The 27,933-nt window shown below is 36.6% G+C and overlaps 1 protein-coding gene and 1 long non-coding RNA gene across 2 annotated transcripts in view; one reads left to right on the top strand and one right to left on the bottom strand.

The window, feature by feature from the left end:
* The first annotated feature begins 23,442 nt into the window (after window positions 1–23,442).
* On the top strand, window positions 23,443–24,021 carry LOC137219886 (tigger transposable element-derived protein 1-like). The gene has a single exon (XM_067729155.1). The coding sequence runs from the start codon at window positions 23,443–23,445 to the stop codon at window positions 24,019–24,021; it is 579 nt and encodes a 192-aa protein (XP_067585256.1).
* Window positions 24,022–24,677: 656 nt separating this feature from the next.
* LOC137201729 (uncharacterized) overlaps window positions 24,678–27,933 on the bottom strand; it is a 29,921-nt gene continuing 26,665 nt past the window's right edge. The window contains exon 3 of the long non-coding RNA XR_010932302.1: window positions 24,678–24,699. This is a non-coding gene — a long non-coding RNA (uncharacterized lncRNA). The remainder of the gene's footprint in view (window positions 24,700–27,933) is intronic.

Below are 27,933 nucleotides of genomic sequence, written 5' to 3' on the forward strand. Positions count from 1 at the left end.
AAGTGCTTTACAATCCTTAATTCACATAAAACATCTGTGAAATTTAGTTAGGAGTGTGGTGAGTAAAATTTAATCCCTGTTTTATACCAGCATGTTCTGAAACATGCTTACGTATGTTTCAATCTTCCTGTGTGAAAAATCCATGTGGGAATCAAAAGGAAATTGTTTTACTGATATTCTAAACCTTTGGGGCAATAGAAGATTAATGCACTAACAGAATTAAGACTACGCCAAGCTGAAGACTCTTTCCTTCTTTGATTTTGACACCAATTAGAGGAACAACTGTAGAAGCAAATGAAGATTCGAGGATCATTTTGGTGGCCAGATATGTCTTTGCTAAAGTGAAAGCAGTTGGTTTCTTTTTTATGTCATTGATTAAATAGAGGCAAAGTGGATTAAGTTATTTTGCTGAGGACATCACTGTTAGGTAGAAATGGTGCATATGTGCCACATATGCTACCACTGGCACCTCTTACATCCAATGCAGACAACACTGAACAACCTTGTTATTTTCTGAGAGCCTGGGAGCAGCCTCAGACCCCTTCTCAGAACTGTGTTTCTGGCACCCATTAGCAGATGAGCAGAGTTACATACCAGCAGGAACTTTTCTAAGTTACTAAGAGTAAGAGATAAAGTGTAAGCCTTGGAAATGGTTTCCAGTGTGGATATAACATAAAGAATACCACTAATAAAGCCACCAAAGAATTTAACATGGAAGATGTTTACTGTAAATCTCATCTCCCCAGGTAGTAATCTGGAAATATTTATCTAGCACCTTCTATGTGGAAAGTACCATGCTATATAGACACTATGACACACACACATGCACACACAAACACTGTATCTTTATTTCTGTGCCACCTCATTTCACAAAGGATTTGTGATTGTTCATAAGTATTTTACATATAGGTCTATATTTATGTATACATATATATATATGTGTGTGTGTAAATACAGGATATAAACAAATGATGGAGGGACTCCTGTTAAAGAAAAAAGTAGATAATGGAAAAAGTTAGAACAGGATAAAATTACCAAACAAGGTATACCTTCTACAAGGTGTTGTAAAGTTGACGGAAGTAAATCAAAATTTTGCCTTCCGGCTTACTTCTCAGTGATGAAAGCAAAGAAGGAAACATATTCAGTTATAAAGACTTACTGGATAATAGATCATATGTTAAAATCAAACAAGAGAGGTTTTCCAGATATTGAGATGACAGGAAAATTTTTCCCATGGATTTTCACTTAGAGAACCTTGTACTGTTTGATGAATGGGAAGCTTGCCAACATCCATCCAATAATTAAAATATTCAGATGGATGTGAAAATTCTTCTAACAGTCCTTGAAGTAGACCAGTGACCTAACACCCATGTAAAATACAGTAAAAGGAAGTCTATGAAGAGGTAAAATATTGCAGGAAAAAATGTAGCCCTCTTATGATCTTTCATTTACTAAGAGTAGAATTTAGAAAACTGATGTTCAGATCAAACTACATAGAGATGATCATTCTGGTGGGCAGGAGGAGATGGTGGTGAGTGAAATCCAGAGGGTGGGGAATACATGCTCCCATTCCCAATAGAGAGAACTGTCGTCTTTGATCTGTGTTACACATGAGCCTTGTGAGTATTGCAACTCACATTTACATATCTGATATGGATAAAAGAGCAGAGAGCCTGAAGGTAGTAATCTTTAGCAAGAATCTGGGGTGCAGATATATGTGGAGCTAATTAAAGGAGATTAATAATGCTTTGATAACTGATTCTGGGCAGCAAGATATGAAAGTCCTTTTGTCATATGGCAGATGTTTTTCCCCACCTCAACCCAGAGGAACCAGAGTCTTCCTTAGGAACTCTTCCGGGTCTGTTCTAGATGGGAAATTTGTGTGCAATGCCTCCAAGTTCTTCTCTGCATAATAGTGTTTTCCAGGAAGCATTAATTTTAAAGGATGATATAAAAACTTCATGATCAAATAAGTTTGGGAATCAATGGAAAAAACAAAGTTCAACAAGTTATCTTCTTGCAGGACTTCTCAAAGCCTTTACTAGGCTTGTGTAAACTGCAAATTTCCAAGAACAATAAGGTTTTCTGATGCTGGTTAAATTATGGGCCACTCTTTTCACAAAATGTTTCAGTGACATAACTTTCTAGAACAGTCATAGCACAACTCAATAAGTTTTTTTTTTTTTTTTTTCCCATACGCGGGCCTCTCACTGTTGTGGCCTCTCCCGTTGCGGAGCACAGGCTCCAGACGCGCAGGCTCAGCGGCCATGGCTCACAGGCCTAGCCGCTCTGTGACATGTGGGATCTTCCCGGACAGGGGCATGAACCCGTGTCCCCTGCATCGGCAGGCGGACTCTCAACCACTGCGCCACCAGGGAAGCCCCTCAATAAGTATTTTAATCTAGAACATTATTTTAGTCGACATTGCCAACTTTAGCACAACGTTTGCAAGGTTTATCTACATTGTAGCATGTATCAGTACTTCATTCCTTTTTTATGCTCAAATAATATTCCATTGTTTAAACATATCACATTCATTTGTCTAGTCATCAGCTGAAGGACTTCTGGGTTGTTTCTACCTTTTGGTTATTAGGAATAATTCTCCTATGGACATTCATGTACAAATGTTCATGTGAACATATGTTTTCATTGTTCTTGGGTACATACCTAGTTGTAGATTTCTGAGTCAAGGGTAACTCATGTTTAACCTTTTAAGAAACTGCCAGATTGTTTTCCAAATTGGGGACACCATTTTACATTCCCATCAGGAACATGCATGTGTGTTCTAATTTGTCCACATCCTGAACAACTCTTGTTACTCTCTGACTTTTCAATTATACCATCTTAGTGGGTGTGAAATAATATCTTAATTGTGTTTTGATTTGCATTGCCTTAATCACTAATGATGTTAAGCATCTTTTCATGTATTTATTGGCCATTTGTATAAATGACAATAGTATAAATTGGAGAGTGGGGCTACTTGCATTTTTGACAGTATCAATTTACATGTTCCTTCAAATTAAAATGTAGTTCTATTTTAAAAGGGAAAATCAAACTTATTGTTTCTAAATCAGAATATTTACATTTTACTTGAAAGGGGGAATGTATTCCATGGAAATAATCTAATAGAAAAATGACCACATAATAGGGTTTGAACTTGTTCCTAACATAAAGAAAACTAATAAGATTTTACTTAAGCCCTGCCTTATATTTTGGCTTTAAGCAAAACTTGACACCAAGTAAAGATTCACAGAGTGTTTGATTAGCTTTTCCTTCTCAAAGCAACATAATTAGTTTTAGGAAAAAATAATATAATAAAGACAAGTACTGTCTGACCAATCTTTCCATTTCATTTTTCTCTGCTTCTCATATTCTGCCAGCCCTAGGGATAGAGGTTGTTTTTTGGAATCTTGAGCAGGAAGAAACTAAGGAGATGATAAGAGGATAAATGAATGTTAGATTCAGTGTTTCATGCCTCAAAAATGTCTTATTTTATTTAAAAATGGTAGAAGAAGTGAAAAGATCTCAGTCAAGATATGTGATCCTCTGAAGAACTTTTCAATTCCTAGATCATATGCTTGACTCTAGATTATACAACTTACAACACAGGGTAGAACAATACACAAGATCAATAGGAAAATTTCATTTGAACCATAGTTTTGCTATCCCATTTTACATGGGAAATTATGTCTCATATTTCAGCCTGTTCACAGTATCAAAATAAACTTACTGTTCTAGAGGTCAGGACTGCTCATTAGTACAAGACAATCACATACAAAGAGATAGGGTAAGGGGAAGGTGGGCTTCAGAGATTCAGTCAATGAGCATGAAATCTACAAAATTGAATTCCCAAGATCATGGGAAGGAATCCTAGGGAAATTTAAAGACATCTTGTAAAGACTAAGTTTGCTCTCTTTACATCCTTAATTATAACCTTCATTAGGGCATTGTCAGCTTCTCAAATAGAGATGTACAGATAATAGTGATATTATAACTGTGAAATCGTGGCCTTTCTAATATCATATAGTAGAGAGAGAGAGTCAGAGCTACTAACTAACCAAGTACATGGGCAAGTGATCTAAATTTCATTCTCTGTTTCCTCATCTTTAAAGAGGGAGAAGAGCACACACTTTCTATCTCCACCACAGAGAGTTTATGAAAACCAAATGAGATGATGAATGTGAAAACACTTTGAAAACCATAAAGCCATATTATTAATATTAATACTATTATTACACAGTTCAGTCACATTTTAGACTTCTAGCTGCTCACTGGTAATCATTATGAAGAAGAGAAGGCTGAAACCACGGCCAAATTAAGATTCAAGATTAACCTGTGAATCCTTCTCTTCTACCAGATATCCCTGGTAATTGAAAGTTGATATATGATTCCATTTGTAAAAATGGAAGAGACACTCTGACACTGACTTACTGAGTTTTCAGTAAAATAAATGTACCTTTGACAGGTGTAAAATAATGAGACCTGGGAATGGGGGCTGAGTGAGGAAAGCTCCAACTTAGGTGGCTGAAGTTTACATACAGGCAAAGTGGTGATACTGTCGTGTGACAAATAAACACAGAGTGCAGTAAAATATTTCCTTCCCCAGACTTCTCGATTTCTCTAACCCTTTGTTTTTACCCACATATTCCTGAGACTTGCCAAATCCCACTGGTATAAAAGGAGGCTGCTGTAAAGAGTAGAGACTACTGACTCTGTATTTTCTCCTGGTGTCAAGGTCTCAACTAAAAGGGCAAAAGAGAAACTCCAAGAGAGGTCGAAGAAATGTCACTGCTGGTAAACAGTCTTAATGAATGCATGGATTTAAAACCTTATTTATGCTGAGATTTATTTAGTATGTGCACTGCACTTGGAGTCTAAACCCTGGAACAAACTGTTTCTTCATTGGTTTAATAACTTCAAGGCCCTTGCTACTTCTAAAAGGTAAAGAGTGGCTTCATTCACTTACAATTCAGAGTCACGCTCCTCAGGCTTGAATAAAGTGGTAATAATAAAACACCAACACAAACACAGGCAGATCATTGAGTAAGTGGCTTTTCGCTTTGCTTTAGCCCAGTGAGGTTGAAAAATCGTTCCCAGTGAAGCCTGGCCAAAACAAAATATCTCTCCCAGTGGCCCATTAGATGCCTTCTTTCTTAAAATAACATACCTTAGGTTATATACCTTCAGGGAATTTACACACCTGTCCACCCAGATTAAGATGTTTTACACTGGTATTCTATCTGCCAACAGATACTATTTTTTTCCCAAGGATGCCCTCAGAAGGACTCTTTTACCAAATCCAGGCCATGAGTATTTTCTGCATAGTAAACCACTGAACAGCCAAACGAAGTCCTTAGATTGCCAAATGGGAAGAGAGAGAGAGAAAAAATAAAACAAAAACTTTTCTTTAGATGACATACATGCTGAAGTAAACTATGTTGACCTTTAACCCAGAAAGTGGCAAAAGAGGCTCAGACATTGGGAATATGACTCTTCCCTTTTCGTTTGTCTTCAGTGTTTTCTATTGTTAGCAGCATTATGCTGAAGATGGTGGATTTCAGCAGTGGATTTGTGCTGTATGGGTTGGAGACCTCGATGTTCCTCTAGGTCATTGGAGACTGCCAGTCTTCAACAAAGTGCAGTCAAGTCTGTTCCCCATCACAGCAGTTCTGGTTTTATATGCTGTATGTAGTGCACCTCAATTTTAAGCTTTCCTTGAGAAAAATAAATCTCCATTGCTTGAAAATAAAGATTGAAATTCTTTTTTGTAGTCCAAAACACTGCTTTGTTAATTTTTCTGTGCCCAGCCCCTAGCCCAATGACAAGCATTTATTGAGCCCATAAATGGTGTTCCACCAGTTTGTTTAGAAATATTGGTTGTCTCCAAAGTCACCAGGTAAAGCAGATGGGAGTCCAGGTTCTATGTCATGTTCATGGTCTTCAAGGTCATTGTCTGGTCATGTCATTGGGTGGGATAGTGAGAAGGACTAGCAGCAGATACTGTCAGGTGGGAGGTGGCAAGGTTGCCAGAGTTAGCAAATATTTGGCATGTACTTATGCTAAAAAGGTATTTGTTGTTTTTCTGAAATTCAAATTCTACTGGATCTCATATATTTTATCTGGCAGCCCTCTATGGTGGGGAAGTTGTAAGGCAGTGGTTCCCAACATTTTTGGCATCAGTGTTTCGTGGAAGGCAATTTTTCCATGGACAGGGCGGGGGGATCGCTCAGGCAATAATGCGAGTGAGGGGGAGAGATGGGGGGTGACAGATGAAGCTTCCCTCACTCACCCGCCACTCACCTCCTGCTGTGTGGCCCAGTTCCTAACAGGCCGTAGACCAGTACTTGTCTGCAGCCCGAGGGTTGGGGACCCCTGTTGGAAGGGATGAAGTTTGTTTGAAAATAGTGAATTTGTGAATTTGCTTGAATATTTGGTGAAAAAATGGGTTTGTTTTGTATAGACTACATTTTAAAGAACATGCAAGGTAAAGAAGACTAAAATGGTAATTGGAAGGCATAACAAATTGTCAGGAAAACTTGTTTAAGGTTTTACTTGTGAAGACTGGAAACAATAATATGTTTGATGCAGAGCTGGCCAAAGCATATGCTTAGAGCACTAGCAAAACAGGGAAGAGATAAAGGTCAGCTTTACAAATCTTATCAAGAATTTTGCAGTCAGAAAATCTATCAAGGTAGGAGTTTTTTGAATTTTAGGAGATTATATGCATCTAATCATTATATATTAATATGTATAATCTCTTAAATGTAATATATAACTAATATAATTATATTAACTATAATAATAAAACTAGTATTATATGTAATACATTTTATTATATATTAATATATAATTTCCAAAATATAATTCATAACTAATATAATTATACTGATTATAATAATATATAAATAATAGTAGATTTATATATGTACATACATAAAATAATATTTTACTTTGAATTTCATTTGAAAATACAGGAAAGTTTAATTTGGACACACACTACCACCACCACTACCATCACCACTTCATTTTTGTTTCTTTTCCTGGGAAGACTGCAACTGCCGATTCCAAGGTGTAAACAGGCACCAGTGCCTGTTCTCAGACCTTCTTTGCTATTCTTATGCTTTAAAACTATTTGAAGCCTCTCACTGCAGCACACATTGGGTGGGACTCCTTACTTCTAAAGCGTCATGGCCTTCCGATCCCACTCCATCCAAAACTTCATTTTTCCCAGACCTCCCTATCTCATCTAAACTGGGCAGAAATACATCTTAGATTAAACTCATCAACTTTAAAGGATGAATGTATCAACACATAACTCTCTCGGGTAAATTTGCATTTTTAGTTTGAAGTTTGAACTAATCAAACCAAGAATTCTAGATCTAGTTATTTGAGTACTTGTGGATTGGAGAGCTTCTTCCTCTTCTCAATTTAAACAGGAAAAGAACTTTACACACCAAAGTGTACATAAAAGCAGTTTAAGAGTACCTACTTGCTACACAACTAAATGTTCTGGTTAAAATTGGCCCTTTTGTTATTATCTACATGTGTCAAGAATTGAAATATGGGTAATTTTGGTGGTATATTCCACTATTAAACTTGAAAATAGCCAATTTGATAGCTCTGTCTCTTGTTAATAAGGCCAAAGAAAAATCTTGAAACTTCCCAAGCTTCAATTTAAATTTTTTTGGCATTTTCTTTTTGTTCTAAGGAGAAAAAAAATAGAATGAGGTCAAGTTGAACATTTCAGTATCAACATTTCAGTGATCTAATCACTGATCTTACTATGCTTTTCACACAGAGAAGCATAATGAGTGTGTATTATACACACACAAACACAGGCCATTTAATCCATTTGTTGCATTTTAAAATTGTATCCTTTGTGGAGGCATCCAGGTTATAATTAAATCATTATTCATTATAATATACTCTTAAAATATAAAAGCAACAACATTTAACAAGTAAGAGCAAGCCCCCAAACCAATGCATTTTATTTTATGTTTTCATTTGGCAGGCTCTATCTTGTACAACTTCCCTACAGTTTAAGTTTTACCTCCTGACCTATGATATAATAAAGGGTGTCTATCTGAACCTTTTAGAAGAGTGAGAAGGGGGCAGTGTGGGAAGGGGTTATTTTCAAGACAATGCATCTGATTTGTTTATATACAAACTGCAGGAATATGTGACTTTGGTTAAAATATATGCAGATTAAAAAAAAAAGACTTATCAAAACTCTTTGGCTTGTTTTTTAAGCTGCTTTTAGGAAAAACAAACATGCACCTCAACCTTCAGAGTGTTTTACTAATATTTCACATTTTTCCTAAACTTGACCAAGCTTCATCTTCCTTGTTTAATACTACTAATATTTACAGATTTTAAGTTGTTTTAATTGAAACTTAACTTTGTCTATTTCTCTATTTTACCATAAACCTGTGGTTTTCAGCATCCATGGTGACTCATACCAGTTCAAGTTTCCTAATGAGAGCTTTCTGATAATCTGTAAACCTTTATTTCTCTATATAAATTATGGATAAATTCTAAAACTATTGAGTTCAAACTAATATATATATATATGTATATATATATATGTATATATATATATAGAGAGAGAGGAAGGTTTATATACAGATATGTAAAAGCTAAGCAATCTTAACACTAACTAGAATGGTATATTAGTTATCTATTATCATGTAACAAATTATCACAAACTTAATGATTTCAAGCAACCTTGATTGTGGTCATTCACTGGTGTATGCATAGTAAATATATTTGTATGATAACAACAACAAAGTGACTCACATAAAAATATATAAATAACACATATTTTTATCCCACAACTTCTGTGAGTCAGGTGCTTAGACATGGCTTATCTGCGTGGGTCCTCTATTTCAGTGTATCTTACTAAGTTGTAATCAAGGGTCAGCTGGGGCTGGCATCTCATCTGAAAGCCCTACTTCAGAGAAATGAGTACCTTCTTAGTTCACTCAGATTATTGGCAGATATATACACTAATGTGTATAAAATAGATACTCAATAAGAACCTGACATATAAAAAATAAATAAAATTAAATTTAAAAATTAAAAAAAGAAATATTGGCAGCATTCAGATTCTGGAGAGCTGTTTGACTGATGTCCTCACTTCCTTGCCACAGGGGATTAGGGGCTTCTACAATATGACTGCTTACTTTATTAAAGAACGCAAATCCAGAAGGCAACAGAGTCTGATAGCAAAAAGAATGTTCCATCTTTTGTAATCTAAGCACAGACATGAAATCATATCACATTTGCAGTATTGGATTCGTTAGGAACCATCACTAGCCCAGGCCACTCTTGAGGGGAGAGAATTATGCAAGGAGGAGGTGAATCTCGGAGGTAAGAATGAATTATTGGGGACCATCTTGCTGTCAGCCCACTACAAATGGGGATGCACAAAATGGTAGAGTGAAGTTGTGTCTCATCTCTGATCATGTCAGTAAATCTCATTTTAATGTAATTGTTTACCAAATATTAATTAAAATATTACTCATATATATTATCTTGAGATTTGCTTAGCTGGAATTTTTACTTTAGAATCAACACAGATCCTATGGCAAGGTTTGAATTACTAATCCCATTTCCTCACCCAGCACAAAACAATGATATTTTTCAGACTACCTTGCAGTTAGTTATATGACTGATTCCAGCCAATGGAATGTTGGCAGAAGTGATGTATGACTCTTATTCCTAAACATACAGCTCCTCTTTTCCTTCCATGAAAGCACAAGATGGAAGGACCCGGGGTTCCTGGGTTATTGCTCAAAGGAGAGCTCTCAAGAGGCCTGTAACTTGGCAGAAACAGAATATGACTTGAGGTACCAATTAATCTTTATTGTGTTAAGCCATCCTTGTTTACCCTGATTCATATAGGTCCCAGATGCAACAGTAGTGATTGTCATGCACCAATAGCAGACCAAACAGGGCACCCATATCTCTACATTAATGATACTGATATCCAATGTTTATTGAATGCTTAGATGTGATAGGTTCTGTCTGAATCATTTACATACATTGAACCATTACATACTCACAAAATGTGAGGTCAGTGATATTATCCCATCTTTATGATGGGAAGAACACACTAAATGAGAATCACTCTTGGTTGAGCAATACATATGTTTGGAAAATGCACTTTTATAAACTGTTTGAAGTTATGAGTGAACTTCCAAGTAAATTATGGTTACTAATACACTCTGCATAAAGAAGAAGACAAAGAATTTGAAACACAGAGTGAAAAGCTCAGAACAGAATAAATAAGAGGGCAGAGACACATGAGTTGACAGTGACAGAAATGAAAGTGGTAGGACATTTCCTTCACCTTCCCTAAGAAATATTCAATAATTTTTACATTTCTCATCAGTGTTGTATATGTATGTGTGTATGGGTAAGTGTGTTTGTGTAGAAGTAGATTTTATTAGGAGACCTCTTAGAACATGAAAAGGGTAACTGCTAAGGTCAGGCCCCAACTGTATATATGAATAAAGTGAAGCCCAGAAATCCTAACTGATTAGTCAAAGGGCATGTAGCCATTACTGGTCTGCAGAGCCATATTTCCAAATATAAATCCTGATCTGTTGAGCTCCAAGACCCCTCTCTTAACCAATATAGTACACTGTGTCTCTGTCTCTCTTTCCAGAAAAACTGTCCTTTATGACTAGGAGGAAAATTTTAAGAGAGAAGTACAAATAAAATAGAGAAGAAACCAAGAAATATGATTTAATTCTAGGATCAGTATAGAAGTTGGAATAATCAGAGATTAAAATGAGAAAGATAGGTAAGAGAGATAAGGACCACCACTGAAGTAGTGGTCCGGAAAAGAGAAGAGAGATTTTGGAGACAGAGTGAAAATGGCATGATAGGCCTTGGTAGTCATTTGGCTCTTTGTGTTGAGGAAGAGGGATAAATCGAAGATGACCTTGAGGCTTTTAATTCTTGTGTTAAGAAAGATATAGTGAAAATTAATTAAGGTTAAAAAAAAACAAATTACATTTTCATTCAATGAACGTCAAACATTTATTGAGCTCTAATACAAAGAAATGTGTTTGACATTGTGAAGGGTGTGATAAGGAATAAGGCAGGGCCCCTAGAAAGAGAGAGTGATGTTGTGATTTTGTGTTTGAATTTAAGATACTTCAAGAAATTTAGGGAAAATACTGAGAGGTGCTAGTTTCGTTGTCTTCTACATAAAAGTGCAGATTAAAGTAGTAGAAAAATAGGGGCTTCCCTGGTGGCGCAGTGGTTGAGAGTCCGTCTGCCGATGTAGGGGACGTGGGTTTGTGCCCCAGTCCGGGAAGATCCCACATGCCGCGGAGCGACTGGGCCCGTGAGCCATGGCCGCTGAGCCTGCGCGTCTGGAGCCTGTGTTCCGCAACGGGAAAGGCCACAACAGTGAGAGGCCCGCGTACTGCAAAAAAAAAAAAAAAGTAGTAGAAAAATAATATTTCCAAGGATAGAAATACCAGCTACTACTACTTCCTCTTAAAATACAGGCTATCTGCTATACAAAAAGCTTTGGCCTAGGAAAAAAATACCTGAGTTATTTTTTATTCTCTGTCCCTAGAAAGTTTTTATGACCTTGAAAAATTGGATTAACATGTATAAAAAGTGATACACCCTGATCACAGTAACTCAGAGATATAAACCCTAATCTATGCATTTAAAATATGTCCTCACGATTCGCCATGATAGAAGAAGAGGAAGCTGGTGGTTCAAACAGCTTAATTAAATCGTGTAGTTTGCAAGTGACAAACGGTTCTACTCAATTTTACTCACATTTCATTGGCTAGAACTAGCTATATGGCAGCTTCACTTCAAGGGGGCTGGAAAACGTTTACTTTCATGTAGCTGGCCTTAGGGGAAAACTGAATGGTTGTGAACATAAATAGAACAGGATGCCATACTTACTTAAGAGTTAAAAAGTAGAATAAGTCTTCCTTCCCTGTTTGAAAGTTTTCTTGGTTCTAAATGAAGTTTTATTGATATCTCTGAAACAATTCACTTTTATCTCCTAAAAGTCTCACCCTTTCCCCCATCTGATCCATTAGAACATATCTTGGAAAGCAAAGCCTGCATCAGAATATGGTATTACATGACATTGTAACCTTTTTCCCCTCCAGAAAACCACCCTTTATGAATAAAACATGGGTGACCTTTAAAAACTTAGCAGTTGTACTAGGTGATTGCATATTAACAAGCTTTTTGAAGAAATAGGACAGGCACTGTATGTTTCAGTTAAGGATAGGTAATAGAACATTCAAATAGTGTACTATTTTATTCAATACAAGGAAAGGCAACAACTATTTTACAAGGTCTGCTTACACTTCCCTGAGTGTAATTGTATGTGACTTCCCACTTAACTGTACTTTTACTTTTACATTGAAGATGCACATGGAAGTAACAAGTCTTCCTGTCTACTTGATTTTCTCCATTTTTGGCTAAATATCTTTGAAAATGTTGAGGTTTTTTAAGTAGAGAGCAAAGTAAGGCAGAATTCCTTACAATGGAATTGAATCTTCTGACTTCCAGACACAAATCCTCAGATTTCCCAGTACCTGGCATATAGAAGGTACTCAATACATAATTACTGAATGGGAAGGGTATTCTTAAAGGGTGAAGTAGATGAAGGTAAAAGGAGCTTGCTAGAGAATTCTATCTGTTATGAGGAAATATTTAATCAAATCATAAGAAAGAGTTTTAGGTTGGATTCACAGGGAGAAATATCTGGAAGGGAGTGAATGATACAAGGAAGATGGAATCAACTCACAATTAACATACAGTTAGGAAGAGGCCTCTGCTCAAGGATTTGTGTTCCTAATTCAGTTGTTTAGGAAAATTATATTCAAGCTAAGTTCTCCAGAGTTCTAGAGTTCTGAAGGAGTACCTCAACAGGCACTAAAATGGAACAAGAAGGAATTTTCATTCAGGGAAGCTCAGCATTTGTCTGTTAATAAAAGAGACACTCAATGTAAGATTTCAATTATGAAAAGTTCCATTGCTAAGAAAAAAATCTGACAACTGTCTTTCAGCATATGATGATTCAGGCACAACTGGGTGCACTGGTTTCAATCAACAGAATGAGATGGAGGTACAAAGATATGTGCCTTTTTCCCCATCAGTCATCTTCCCACCTTCCCTCAAAAACCTTCAAAGGTGGGTTTGGTTAACAGCAGTGACATCCTGGGAGCCAGAGGTTTAATGCCTTATTCTGGCACTAAGAGATATACCAGTGAGCTTGGAGGTTCCGTGTGACCCCCAACTTCCCATAAAGAGCAAAGCATGGAAGTTGAGAAATGTCCTGACACTGTCAGAATTACTTGAAAACAGCTCTGTGTAAGTTGTATTACACAGGTCACAGTTTTACTTGTTCTGCTACAGTGTCAGGTTGTAAAGCTCTCTAGGAGACACTGGTTGCACCACAGCCAAATTTCCCGCCTCTCCGTTCCTCACATTTCAGTCTAGTTGTACTTGGCCAGACACAGTTACCAGTCACTTTGGGCAAGTTGTTTGAGCTCTCGCCATTTCAGTGACTTTATATAAGGAATGTACCTACTAGTCTGTTTACCTTGAGAAGATCAACTGGGATCCTATTTGAAGAGCTAGTTTGAAAAGCAAAATATATAGAATTAACCACGTTTCTGTTGCTTTTGTTAAGCTAATCAAATATCTGATATATAATCTCTGACAATAATCAATACTTTTACATTTGGGGAGATTTTGTCAGTTTAATTGGGGCTTTTAAAACTTGTAGATCCCCTATATGAGATACATTAACAGTGTAGCTTTAAAAAATTACAAACTCAAGCAGTGATTTCTTTAAATGGTGAGGAATAAGGCTGGGAAAAGTTTTAAAACCACTTTAATTAATAAGAGACTACCCCTACTTTGCAACTCATGATTTTGCCAACACATAGTTCAAGATTTTCTTTGGGAAATGTACATATTTCTCAATCACTTGCTTATGTGGACATCAATAGGGTAAATACTGTACAACATTTGCAGTAGGAATAAGGGATGCTTCTGGTCCAGCTGGGCGAGAAGATGGTGTCATCAGGACACTGACCATTTCACCTAGTCTCACACTCAAGAATGTTCTGAGGACTGTTTCTCGCAGTAGGTGAGCAGGAAGTGACAGAACTAGTGCTAAGAAAATTTGGGGAAAATGCCAAGAGAGGAAAGGCCCTTTCTGAGAATGAGAGCTCTGAGTGCCTCCAGGAGAAAGACAGGTTCCTATTGGACAGAGTGTTCTCTTGGTAGCAGAGCATCCTTGATAGGGGCTTGAGGGCTTTTGTACTCCTTTGCAGAGTAAGGTATATGCTTTACCTGTATAAAAACAAACTGGTACCACTGCCTGCATCTACTGGTTATTATAGTGTTCTGTATTGACTAGTCCTTTTGTGGCAACTGCTCAATGTTTAAGAAATACCAAGTGAAAATGAGCTTTAGATTCTATAGAATCCTAAAAAAATAATTAATACAGATTCATAATTATTTAGTATATAGAATTATTCAATGTAGATACAGATTATTAAGCCAATAGAAAATGAAAAATGAATAACTCATAAAATATTTGTTCAATTTTTGCAGTGCTCCATAGATCTAGTTACATACTTAAACATTGACATCTGGGTCTCCTTTCAAAGCTGTAAGATCCTCAAATGATAAAACATTACTTTTCAATTTTATCCTGTACTTATAACAATTCTTATAGTAACTGGGAATTAATATTTATTGAAAACTCTGGAATATTTATATATATGTATTTCTGAATATTTTTGACATTTCTTAGATCATCAGCTATCCTCAACAACTGCAATGGAATAGAACTGATTACATTTCAGCAGTTATCAATATATCCCATGAGGAATTTTACCATAAAGAGATTTCTTAAATTATTTAAAACTGAAGAATTGATTGAAATGATTCCATCTGTGGAGTACTCCTTTAATTCAAGTATATTGGTAACTTGTTCCTTTTAATCTACGGGAGTAAACTAGGCAGTTTCATTTAACCTACAATTATGGCAATAAGGCTCATAACTTTGCTTTGCTTTGCTGGGCAGGCTTGGATAAGATTGCCTCTAGGTGGCTTGATGCTGTTTCATCTTTTTACTACTATATGTGCTGCCTCTCCAGAGAGCTGGGGTTAGATATATCCAAGCAACAAAAAGACAAAATCACTTACATTTGTCATTTTAGCATTTAGGCTCCTAGGATTGTCTAAAGGATTCCTGATATATAAAATAAAGACATCTCCTTGCAGGAGGGAGTCAAGGAATGTTTGCATGGCACTTCCCCTAATGTATGCAGCATTCACAGCAGTTCACTCCCAGAGCCAATGTGGGGAGGAAGGGAAAGAACACTGCACAAGGCCCACTTGAGGAGTTTTCTCCAATGTGTCATTAAGGTGTTTCAGAGCATCTGTGTGGCTGCCATATGAACTGGATGGGAACACAAAGTAATCAATTTCAGTTGAGAGCACTAATTTATCACCTTGCCATCTTTTATTGCAAGGTAGAGAATCTCAATCCCTTATTCTCTTGCTTTCTCTCTCTCTTTCACACACACACACACACACCTATCCCTCACACATACTGACAAACTCTTACACTCAACCCAACTTTTTTTTTTTTTTTTGGTTTCATATCAAGCTGCCAAATCAAAAGTTTATAATTCTTTTTGCCTTTAGTTAGCTTGGATTTGGGGTTGCGAGGATAGTTGCTTCATTGTCACTTTTATTTCATTTATTGGAGGTCTTTTACATTATCTTCTTCTGACTCCTAAATTAAGTTCAAGTATTTACAATATTAAGGTAACGTTGCTTACCAATATTCGTTCTCTGTCAATAAGTAAGCAAAATATTTAGCTTCTTAGAGCTAAAATCCCAATCTGAGGGAACAATTTAATACAGTGGCTCAAATCTTAATTCCCAGAGTCAATCTGGCTATAAAAGTCAAATTAGGGCTTCCCTGGTGGCGCAGTGGTTGAGAGTCCGCCTGCCGATGCAGAGGACGCGGACTTGTGCCCCAGTCTGTGAGGATCCCGCGTGCCATGGAGCTGCTAGGCCCGTGAGCCATGGCCGCTGAGCCTGCGCGTCTGGAGCCTGTGCTCCTCAACGGGAGAGGCCACAACAGTGAGAGACCCGCGTACCGCAAAAAAAAAAAAAAAAAGTCAAATTATCAAAATGGAAATTCAAGCCCTCCATGCACTTAAGAGGAAGCACAGCCTGAAAGGTGGCAAGACCATCGTCCTTTTGCTGTTACTAACCCAGCCAGAGTGTCTCACCATGGCCTCTACCTGCAAGTTCTGCAGGGTGTCTGGCATGGCAAGTCCAAGGCAAGATCCCTTAACGGACATAGAACAGAATAGCCCAGGGAAGAACACGAGGAGATGGCAATCATCCTCCAAAAATAGATTTTGCAGGTCTTAAAAGTCCTCAAAGCAATGTTGAATTATTTTTCTCAATATTGGAAGTTCAGATTTCTAAGGAGACTAGAAAAATACCTGGGATGTTTTATCCAGCCCTTATTTTAACATTTTTTTTAGTCAAATTTAGATTCAGCTTTGCTATTCTGGCCACCTAATTTTTTCATTAAACCATTAAATCTCATTATTTGCAATAAATATCTTCAGAGTGTATTTTTTTCTGGAAGTCTGGCATTTGTGTGTGTTATTTATATTACAATATGTGGTACCTCCCCCCACCAAAAAAAATAAATCTCGTTTGGCCACTGGGGCTAAAGTTCATCTGTCCACCACAGATGTGTTTTCCTTCAGAATCCTTACAAGTTCTCAGTGTTTATTTCATAAACTCTAAAATCCCACCACAAACATTTTTTTTTCCTCCTTTAACTCCTAATATATTTTTTCGACAAACCCTGATGTTCTCTCTGTTACTCCCAATATTTCTCCCCAGACCCCAATTTCCTAACCAAAGCACATTACTGATCTGATGCTTTCAACAGCCTGGTAGCACATCAATAAACTAAAGATTATTGTGCTTTGTCAGGTTTTATTTTGTAACATTATGGGAAATTCTCTGTTGTCTTGGATGAGTGCATAAACTCTGATTGCTTGACAATTAACAGAGCTAGTAATAGAAAAGGCAATGCAATTTACCTTCGTACAAGGGATCTCAGTTAACAAAAATTAAACTATTGAACTCTCCTCTCCAAGGAAAGGGATGTTGCCTCATTATATTAAAAAGAAAAACAGATTGCAGTGGCAAGTGGGCCTTCAGTCTGGCTGGGGGAATTTATTGTTAAGATTATGTGCTTTTCTGACATGCATACAAAATTATGGCTTTTAAACTGGACCAAACTCTCTCTTCATTAAATAAGTATTTCTCCCCTTTGGTACTATAACTCAAAGAGAGCCTTCTAGATAAATAATGTCGAGGGGGAGTATCTAAGTGTGCTCCGTGGTTTGGATGTTGAGGATGTGTCCCTTATCTACAGGGCTGGAGCACAGCTCTTCTTTCTCTATCTCTTCCTCTCTCTGCATCTCTGTCTTTCTGTATCACAGCACTAAAGAAGAAAATATACAGTGTAATTAAATACAGAGCCATCACGCTAAAAGGAAGGAACTCCCACAGAGCAGAGCGCTGGGTTTTACAGACTCCCACGGAGACCATATGAAGCTTGCATTCAAAATGGCATCTGCAGCTTTGAGCCTGCCTTCTGCCCTTTCTGAGATTCTGCTTAGTTCAAAGAAATACTGTGTTTGAACACAGACATCCAGATAACTCCATAAAGTCACAAGGGAAGTTGAGGCTTTGTTTCCTTCTTCCTTGGGAATTTCAACCTCTAAAATCTCTCCTTCTCTCTTTATGAGTTCTTACATGCCCTTCTAGTGTTCCCAAATTGGATGTCTAAAATTGTGAGAGAATGGTGAACAACTTAAGCTTTAAGCTATGTGAAAGATGAGCAACTGTTGGGCTCTAGAAGAGACTGTTACCGTTATTGTTACCATAGAAGACACACAAAATTACAAGACCTGTTTCTGCCTACAAGAAGTTTATGGTCCTGGTGTCAGCAAATGATAGCCTGTGGGCCAAATTCAGCCTGCCACCTGTTTTTGCATGGTCTGCGAGCTAAGAATAGTTTTATATTTTTACATGGTTGAAAAAAATTCAAAACAAGACTGTTTTACGTCATGTGAAAATTGCATAACGTTCGAACGTCAGTGTTAGTAAAGTTTTATTGGAACACACCCATTCCCATTCATTTACATAGGGTTACTTTCACCCTACAATAACAGTGTTCAGTAGTTGCAACAGAGACAACTGCCGCATCTAAAATATTTATGGAAAGTGTCTGCAACCTCTGTTATGAGCTCATTGGACAGCCACTTTGAATAACCAGCAAATAATGAGTGAGCCAAGAAATAGAGCCTATCAACAATTGGTAAATGGGAACCTTGTGGAAAATTGCATATTAACATAGGAAGACATATATTACTGATGATGGTTTTTCTTGAAGAAGCTCTCAAGAAGTAAAAACGGACAAGAGCAAACACTAAAAGGCAGTAAGCTTTGAAGGGATATAGGGTAGTGAGTAGGCTATTTCAGGTTGGGAAGTCACAGGGAGCAGAGGCAGGATCTGACTTGGCCAGAGGGAGGCTGCAAGAAGAGATGTTTGTGAAATACAATGAGGGTGATGAGTCTAGGTTGTTTAAAATATCACAGGTAAATGAATTGTCTTCTATTCTGATTTAGATATTTAGGAATCAAAGAAGAATCTCGAGAAGAGAAAATGTGAAATTTAAAAGTAAAATCAAGACCAAGGTAAGAAAGGCTAAGAAATGAAAGATCGGTACTCCATGTCATTGAAACAATTAATTCTGCTTCAAAAGGTGGGAAATGACTGACAAATAAAGAAGTATTATGAAACAACAATATGATTTATTGACAATATAAGGTAAGAAGATGATAATATTCTAAAGTAACAACCATAGAGTCATACCCACCATGTTTCATATTTCATTTGGGTCATTTTTTGTAACTGTTCTTTAATAGAATGAGATGCCTGCTGTAACCTTAATTACATGGTTAATTCCAAATGATTATCTGCTAAAATCACAGTGTGTGAGAAAAATTCAATGTGCGGTTTTACATATGGTCATTTCAACCTTAAATTAAAACACAGGATGCAAGGGGTTAAGAACATTATGAGCTGTTTGCTAGTGCCGGCCTCCATACTATGGAACATTGGTGGAAGATTATTTAAAATGTGATAGGCTTTGGGATTTAATTAGAAAGTAATGTAAAAGAAAATGCTTAATTATAAAATTATAATACAGTTACATTAAATTTGACTTGTCATGTAATTCGAATATTTTTGTCTTGTTTTCTTTCTGTATAGGGGTTTGGACAACTTCAGTGGCTACCTTGCTTTTTATTTACCATCCATTTACTCCACAGGATGCTGTTTGACCTTATTGATGATATTATTGCATTATTTTAAAATAGTTTCCTCTTTCCTTTATGGCTCTGGTATAAGGGGTGCAAAAAAGAATATAAAGATTTTTTTGCCAGGTGTTTAAGATGGCTTGCATAATTCAGGAGAAGTAACAGAAGTTATAAAAGCAGTGTCAGGCAGCACTCAACCATGACACAGTTGAAGGACTGGAGAGTTTTGTCTAAAAGACAGCACAACTAGTTAAATATGTGAAATTCAGTTGTATGGACACTGAATATTATATATTTGTAAGTGTGTGTATCATGGTGAAGAGTTCATCTTTCTACAACAGTAGAAATGTAAGTGTGACTTCAGTGCTCATTTTATTACTTGTTAAACATTTATTGAGCACATACTCTGTTCTCAAAACTGTGTCAAGCTTTAGGGACATAGAGGCGAATGAGACAGAAGTTGACTACAGCCTAGAAAGGAATACAGGCAAAGAAACAGATGATTAAATATAGAGTGATATGTGCACTGTTAAAAAAAATATGCAGTGGATATTGAGAAGAAGTCTCCTAACCAAGACATGGGTAGAGGTCAATGCAAAGGCTTGTGGATGAGGAAAGGGGATATCTCACCACCCTTTTCCCATCTCCAATTCCACTTTCTTCTCCTTCTTCTCCTTCTTCTTCTTCTTCTTCTTCTTCTTCTTCTTCTTCTTCTTCTTCTTCTTCTTCTTCTTCTTCTTCTTCTTCTTCTTCTTCTTCTTCTTCTTCTTCTTCTTCTTCTTCTTCTTCTTCTTCTTCTTCTTCTTCTTCTTCTTCTTCTTCTTCTTCTTCTTCTTCTTCTTCTTCTTCTTCTTCTTCTTCTTCTTCTTCTTCTTCTTCTCCTTCTCCTTCTTCTCCTTCTTCTCCTCCTCCTTCTCCTCCTCCTCCTCCTCCTCCTCCTCCTCCTCCTCCTCCCCCTCCCCCTCCTCCTCCTCCTCCTCCTCCTCCTCCTCCTCCTCCTCCTTCTCCTTCTCCTTCTCCTTCTCCTTCTCCTCTTCTTCTTCTTCTTCTTCTTCCTTTCTCTCTGATAAAATACAGTTGTGAAAACAGTGATGTCATTAAGGTAGTTGGAAATTTTAGTACCATTCTTGGAGATTTATAAAAGTACTTGAAACTGGGATCTACTCCCATAAACAAAGACGAATGCATTTAAAAAATGAACATTCACCTGTGAAAAAATATTTAAAATCATTGCAGACTTTTTGTAAAGAATAGAGAGTAAATACAGCTTTTCAATATCTAAAAATACCCTTTTGTCTCACTTTCACAAATATTTAGCTGTGATAATTTCTGTAAAAAAAAAAAGTTTTCACTTGGTTTCTAATCCACTAATACAATCCAGTGTGACCTGGTTAATGTCAGTTCAATGGCCATATATGAACAGTGAGCTTTGAGGCCATTTAATAGTTCCCAAAGATAGATAATGATGCATGTTATGGATTTGTGCATTGGGGTTTAAAATTGCCCTGTGCTGCCCTGAGCCTTCTTACACATACAAATAGTACAAAGATTTTAAGATGGGGGGTGTTGGGCTCGACTATTGAAAGGCTTTTCTCTTCTCATGAAGAACAAACCTCTATCAGATGTGTTGAAATCTCCTACTTGACCCTTGTCTAACCTTCAGCCCAAAATGCACAAAGTAAGATAGAGCTAATCCCAGAAAGCAGGTTTAAACAAACAAGCCAACAGTTGACAATGCCTATGAGAGGCTGATTTTCTTACTTTGTTCACATGCAAGTTGTTTAGGAAAACAAGAAGCCTATGACTCTAAGGTAAGTTACAAAGCTCTTGTTGGGAAGTTGTAAGACTCACAGCAGCTATTCGAACACTGGTGTCCAAAATATCTGGTTTCCTGCTGTGTAACTTTTCCAGAGTGAGACTGCATGATTCTGCAGACCTCATGGATTTTCATAATATATTGATATAAGAGTTTTAAAATTCCTGCAACAATATCTTACTTAATTAAAACTTAAAGTAACCCCATTTATTTAATTGGATATTTTTTAATGGTTTGATATTTTAAAAAATAACAGTGGCTGTTATTCTGTGAAGCTAACCAACAGCTCCTCTTCATTTAAGCTCCTTTTTTATTAAAGCTGGAGATTTCTAGTGTAGGTAAAGAAAGAAAAATGTGAAACATTTCCTGGTCAGGATGAGCTTTTCATTAATACTAAAATTTAGATGATATTTATACTGTTAACAAAATATGTAGGAAACTGGATATTCTGATTACATTTGAGAGATAGTAAATAAAAATTGTAAAAATTAATTGCAAAATTATCCATTAGCTGTACAATAGAGATACTTTGGATACTGTATATATTTGGATATAAACCAATATATTGCCTTGACTGGCTAATGAAATCTATAGGTGCTTTCACCATAAAAAATTCCATAAATTAATAATGCACTCATACACACTTATACCAAGTTTTGAACACACCAAATCCTTTTGACTTTAGAATTAGTTTTATCTGTATGTGTTTATCTATGTGTGTGTGTGGTTCATTTATTTCCCCCATGGCCCAGACATGGAAAAGACACAGCAAAGAGCCTGGAGCTCTTTGAGGATGTGAATGGAAGACATGAGACCATCAAGGTGCTTTTGATAAATATCAGGGAGGCTGAGGGTGTGAAGTGAGAAAGACACACACCAAAGGAAGAGCCCAGGAAACCACCAAATTGCAGGATCCATGACTCCCAACATCTCATTCATATTCTCTAGAAAACAAACGTAGAAACGGGACTGGGAGTGCTGATCTCAATTAGGGGCTGAATTGAAACTAGACCACAGGGTCTCTAACTCCTAATATAGCCCTTCTATTGCATGAAGAAGCTATATTCCCACTTAAAAATCTGATCCATAGTGACTTTAGCCCACCTTAACAACTAAGGATATACTCAAAGTTTGCTGTTGATCTGATTGTCATGCCTTTGTAAGTGATCTGCTTTTTTCTTCACCCTTGAGATTGTGCAAAGTTTACATAAAATGCATGGGTGTGGACTTCATTAAATGTATCCTAATTAGTACTTAGAAGGACTTTTTAATACTTGAATTATTTCCCTTTTCTGGAAATTTCTCATTTTTTATCTCTTTGAATATTGAGTTTCCAGTATTCTCTCTAGTTTCTACTGCTGGGACTCCTCTTAAATGTACATTAGACTTTCTGTTTCTATTCTCAAAGACTCTTAGTCTCTCATCCATAATTTCTATCACTTTATGTCTCTGTGATATTTTTCTTTCTACCCTCCAATTTAAAAATTTTCTTTTCTACAGTGTCTAATCTCCTGTCCCAACCATCTTTTGAGGTTTCTCCTCTTACAAGGGCTTGATAAAAACATCCACTCTTATAAGAATGTGTGTGTGTGTGTGTGTGTGTCTGTGTGTGTTGTATTTGATTGTGTGCTAAGCATTTGAAACAGTCTTTGTGGTATACTAGACTTTTTTGGTTTGCATTCTCTTCACCTTTGTCCATTCACTTTGTTTCCTTTCTGCACTTATTCACATAACCCTTAAAAATTATTTTTACTTATACAAATTGACTCTTTCCAACTAAGGTACAGGCATACCTTATTTTATTGAACTTTGCTTTATTATGCTTGCAAATAATTTCATTTTTTACAAATTGAAGATTTGTGGCAACCCTAATCCAGCAAGTTTATCAGCACCATTTTTCCAACAGCAATTGCTCAATTTGTGTCTCTGTGTCACATTTTAGGAATTCTTACAATCATCCAAACTTTTTCTTTATTGTTATATTTGTTATGATGATCTGAAATCAGTGATCTTTGATATTACTATTGTAATTGTATGGGGGCACCATGAACTGCACCCATGTAAGACTTCAAACTTAATTAATAAATGTTGTGTGTGATCTGACTGCTCCATCAACTAGACATTCCTCCATCTCTCCCTGTACCTTGAAACACAACAGTATTGAAATTAGGCCTATTAATAACCCTACAATGGCATCTAAGTGTTCAAATGAAAAGAAAATTTGCATGCCTCTTACTTTAAATCAAAAGTTAGAAATCATTAAGTTTAGTGAGGAAGGCATGTTGAAAGCTGGGATACACCAAAAGCAAGGCTTCTTGTACCAAACTGTTAGCCAAGTTGTGAATGTAAAGGAAAAGTTCTTGAAGAAAATTAAGAGTGCTACTCCAGTGAAAACACTAATGATAAGAAAGCAAAATAGCCTTATTGTTGATATGGAGACAATTAGAGAGGTCTGGATAAAAGAACAAACCAGCCACAACATCCCCTTAAGCCAAAGCCTACTCCAGAGCAAGGCTGTAATTCTCTTCAATTCTTTGAAGGCTGAGAGAGGTGAGGAAGCTACAGGAGGAAAGTGTGAAGCTCGCAGAGGTTTGTTCATAAGGTGTCAGGAAAAATACCGTCACTATAACATGAAAGTACAAGGTGAAGCAGCAACTGCTGATATAGAAGATGCAGCAACTTATCTAGAAGTTCTAACTAAGATCATTAATGAAGGTGGCTTCTCTAAACAACAGATTTTCAGTGTAGAAGAAACAACCTTACTTTGAAAGAAGATGTGATTTAGGTCTTTCATAGCTAGAGAGGAGAAGTCTATGCCTGGCTTTAAAGCTTCAAAAGACAGGCTGACTCTTGTCAGTCACTCTGGTGACTTTAAATTGAAGTCAAGTCTCATTTACTATTCTGAAAATCCTAGGGCCCTTAAGTATTATGCTAAATTTACTCTAAATTTATGCTCTATAAGTGGAAACCTGGACACTAGCACATATGTTTACAATATGGTTTACTGAACATTTTAAGCCCATTCCTGAGATATACTGTTCAGAAAAAAGATTCCTTTCAAAATATTACTGCTCATTGATGATGCACTCTTAGTCATCCAAGGTCTCTGATGGAGATGTAGAGTGAAATTAATGTTGTCGTTTCATACCTGTTAACACAAGATCCATTTGCAACCTATGGATCAAGGAGTGATTTTGACTTTCAAGTCTTATTATTTAAGAAATACAGTTTTTAAGGCTGTGACAGCCACAGTGATTCCTCTGATGGATCTGGGCAAAGAAAATCGAAAACTTTCTGAGAAGGACTCACCATCCTAGATGCCATTAAGAACATTCATGATTCATGGGAAGAGGTCAAAATATCAACATTCACAGGAATTTGGGAGAAGTTGATTCCAACCCTCATAGATAACGTTGAAGGTTTCCAGACATCAATGGAGGAAATAACTGCAGATGTGGTGGAAATAGCAAAAGAACTGGAATTAGAAGAAGTGATTGAATTGCTAAAATCTTACGATAAAATTTTAACAGATGAGGAGTTGTTTCTTACTGCATGAGCAAAGGAAGTTGTTTCTTGAGATGGAAACTACTCCTAGTGAATATGCTATGAAGATTGTTGAAATGACAAAAAATGATTTAGAATATTACATAAACTTAGTTGATAAAGCAGCAGCATGGTTGAGAGGATTGACTCCAATATTGAAAGAAGTTACACTGTGAGGGAAATATTATTAAACAGCATTGCATGCTGCAGAGAAATAATTCATGAAAGGAAGAGTCAGTCTATGTGGCAAACTTCATTGTCCTCTTATTTTAAGGAATTTCCAAGCCACCCCAACCTTTAGCAACCACCACCCTGATCAGTCTGCAGCCATCAACAATGAGGCAAAACCCTCCACCATAAAATGATTATGACTTGCTCAGGCTCAGCTGATGATTAATATTTTTATCAATAAAATATTTTAAGCAAGGTACATATATTTTTTAGACATGCTAATATTACACACTTAATAGACTACAATATAGTGTAAACCTAACTTTTATAGGCACTGGGAAAACAAAAAATATGTGTGACTCACTTTGTTTTTGTAGTCTGAACCTACAATATCTCTGAAGTATGTCTGTAAGCACTACTTTTTTTGAAGCATTCCAATGAATTGTGGAATGTTGAATCTGAAAAGAACCAGTATCATCTTCTTATCTGATATTTCCCGCTAAAGATCTATGGATTGGTGAGGCCAATTTGTACTGCTTTGTAACCATTCTCTCATCTGACTACTCCTCTTGGAAATTTATAGCTCAGTCACTCTTATTCTGTGCTTTTTCCCTTCTCACCCCCAACTTGGGATTTTGGTAGTGCATTTAGTTCATAAGTACATAGTATAGTTGAGTTTCTCGATTTGTAGGTGAGGACAGCACATTTCAAAATATTCTGTTGACTTAAGTTCATGCTGGTAGCAGGTTGACATGGGACTAAAACTTGGTTATTTGTCTCCCAGCCCCTTCTCTTGCCAATAACTGCTCTCTATCATATGTGTGATATCCAAGTGTTATGCTAAATAGCACTTCAAGCCTTTTGGGAAAATATCAGAGGGAGTTCAGAGTAAACTATTTTTCCTGTGTAAATCACCAGTTGAGAAAACACTATTTGTAGCTATATGGTACTCTCATGAAATGTAGTTCTAACAATTACAGATTTGATGTTAGCTAACTCTAAGTCTGAATTGGTTTTCTCCCAATATGTATAATATTCTGAACTGGCGGAAAATATTTAAGTGTATGTCTTTAACATTTTTTTATTCCAAAAATTCTTATTAATTTAATTATTTATTAAACAACTGTTATGTGTTAGTGTCTGTCTTACTCTGGGTTCACCAGGAGGAAAAGCCTTAGACAACAGCTTGTGTGCTACTTCTCTGTTAGGGAGTAAATTCCAGGAAAGCAAAAGGGAGGGAAAAAGAGAGCAGGGAAGGGAAAAAGCAAGAGCCCATCTGAGGTTTCTTACTGAGCCAGTTACCACATTATAACAGATCTTGCATAACCACTTTCCAAGAGATCATATAAATGGCTGTGCCTCGTGATAGTCCATTCTGAAGGAGGAAGGAATAAGATGTTATCCACTTGCTCTGGTCTCCTATTTGTCCAAGCCTTGCCACAAAGAGGGCTAATTCACTTGCCTTCTGGACTGCACATGCCTCAGCCTCAATCACGAAGCCTTGGAAAAGGATGAGTAAAAAAACAGGTGCTGTAGTGCTGTGCCTCTGTAATGCTGAGTGGAGTCCTCATAGAACTGGTCTTCCCAGTGTTAGCTGGGATGAATAAGTAGTCAAAGTCCCTAGACATAGGAGAGACTGATAGGAGCTGTTACCTGTGCTAAGAAAACCATGATAAGTGTTTTCTCCTTCCAAGAAGGGTAATGATTCAATATGAGTACCACAACTAACAGCAAAAAACTACAATTGCTGTGCAAGTTCCACAACGGTGATGTTGTGAGACCAAATATGAGGGCAAATTAATGCAGTCTATTGAAAGGAGAGAAAGTAATATCTCAGCTAATGTCTAAAGGTAGAATAGGAGTTATCTAGTCAAAAAGAAATAGATAGAGGGAAGAGAGTTTTAGGGTGAGGAAACAGAATGTACAAAATTACAGGGAAGAGGGATCATAATTTGGGGGAAATGTAAAGAATACAATAGGTTTGTCCAAAATGTGTGGACTGCATGTGTAGTAATGACAAATTTTCTACTTGTAAGCAAATTTATTGATTGCAAAAGAGGTATACAAAAGCATTTTGTAGAGCTAACCTCTATGGATGTTATCTGTGAGAGAAAGAAAGCAGCTGTATTTGAATGAGGGAAAGAGTACAGCTTACTGTCTAACCATCTAGTCCCCATCAAATATTCTTATTATAATATAATAACCATAATTAATAAGAATGATAGACAACCATTTGTATTTGCAATGAAAGATTAATTGTTACTAATTTTCTTTTGGTATTGCCACTATTGAATTAATCATACCCTTGATGAATTACTGAAACACATTGTTATACTATTGTAAGTGTCCCCATTTGTTGCAACTGCTTAAGATTGTTTTTATTATGAAGTGTTATAGTCTTGTAATGGTAAAATTAAACAACTGATAGAGATGGGGAAAAGATAATTTGTCTGTCTATTTCTTTAAAACTGCATCTTTTCTTTTGCATGTATGTATGTGTACATGTAAAGTATGTATACATGTATTATTGTGTTTCTTGATAGAAGACCAATTGATTTTTTTCAGAAATCCTCAAGCAAAGCAGGCAGAAAAAAGGAACAGAATTTTTTCTCCCCAATTTCGGTGGATTGAAGCCAGGAAAGTAATGACAATTTAATGTGCTTCATCATGTCACTTAGAAATATAAAACCCATTGATGTGAAAAAAGAAGGAATCTCTCATGTAAGTTTAGGAAATTAGAAAGTGCCTGTTCCTTAGTCATTGAAATCTTACTGGTTGGTTTGGTTATTTGCTGTTTAGCATAGAAATTCAATGTGACAACTTCAAGTAGTTTAGAAATTTGGTGTAAGTATCCTGTTCTAGAAGTGATTTGTTCAGTTCATTTATTCCTACAATGCTGCTAAATGAATTTTACACAACAAACTCATTTCAGTGATTTTCAATTCTCTAAATGACCCCTAAATTCC

This window comes from Pseudorca crassidens, chromosome 1 (assembly GCF_039906515.1).
Source record: "Pseudorca crassidens isolate mPseCra1 chromosome 1, mPseCra1.hap1, whole genome shotgun sequence".
Taxonomy (NCBI): domain Eukaryota; kingdom Metazoa; phylum Chordata; class Mammalia; order Artiodactyla; family Delphinidae; genus Pseudorca; species Pseudorca crassidens.

Bases quoted from the DNA above. Each gene is read 5' to 3' on its own strand.
- LOC137219886 (XM_067729155.1), top strand. From the start codon at position 23,443: ATGGCATCTAAGTGTTCAAATGAAAAGAAAATTTGCATGCCTCTTACT.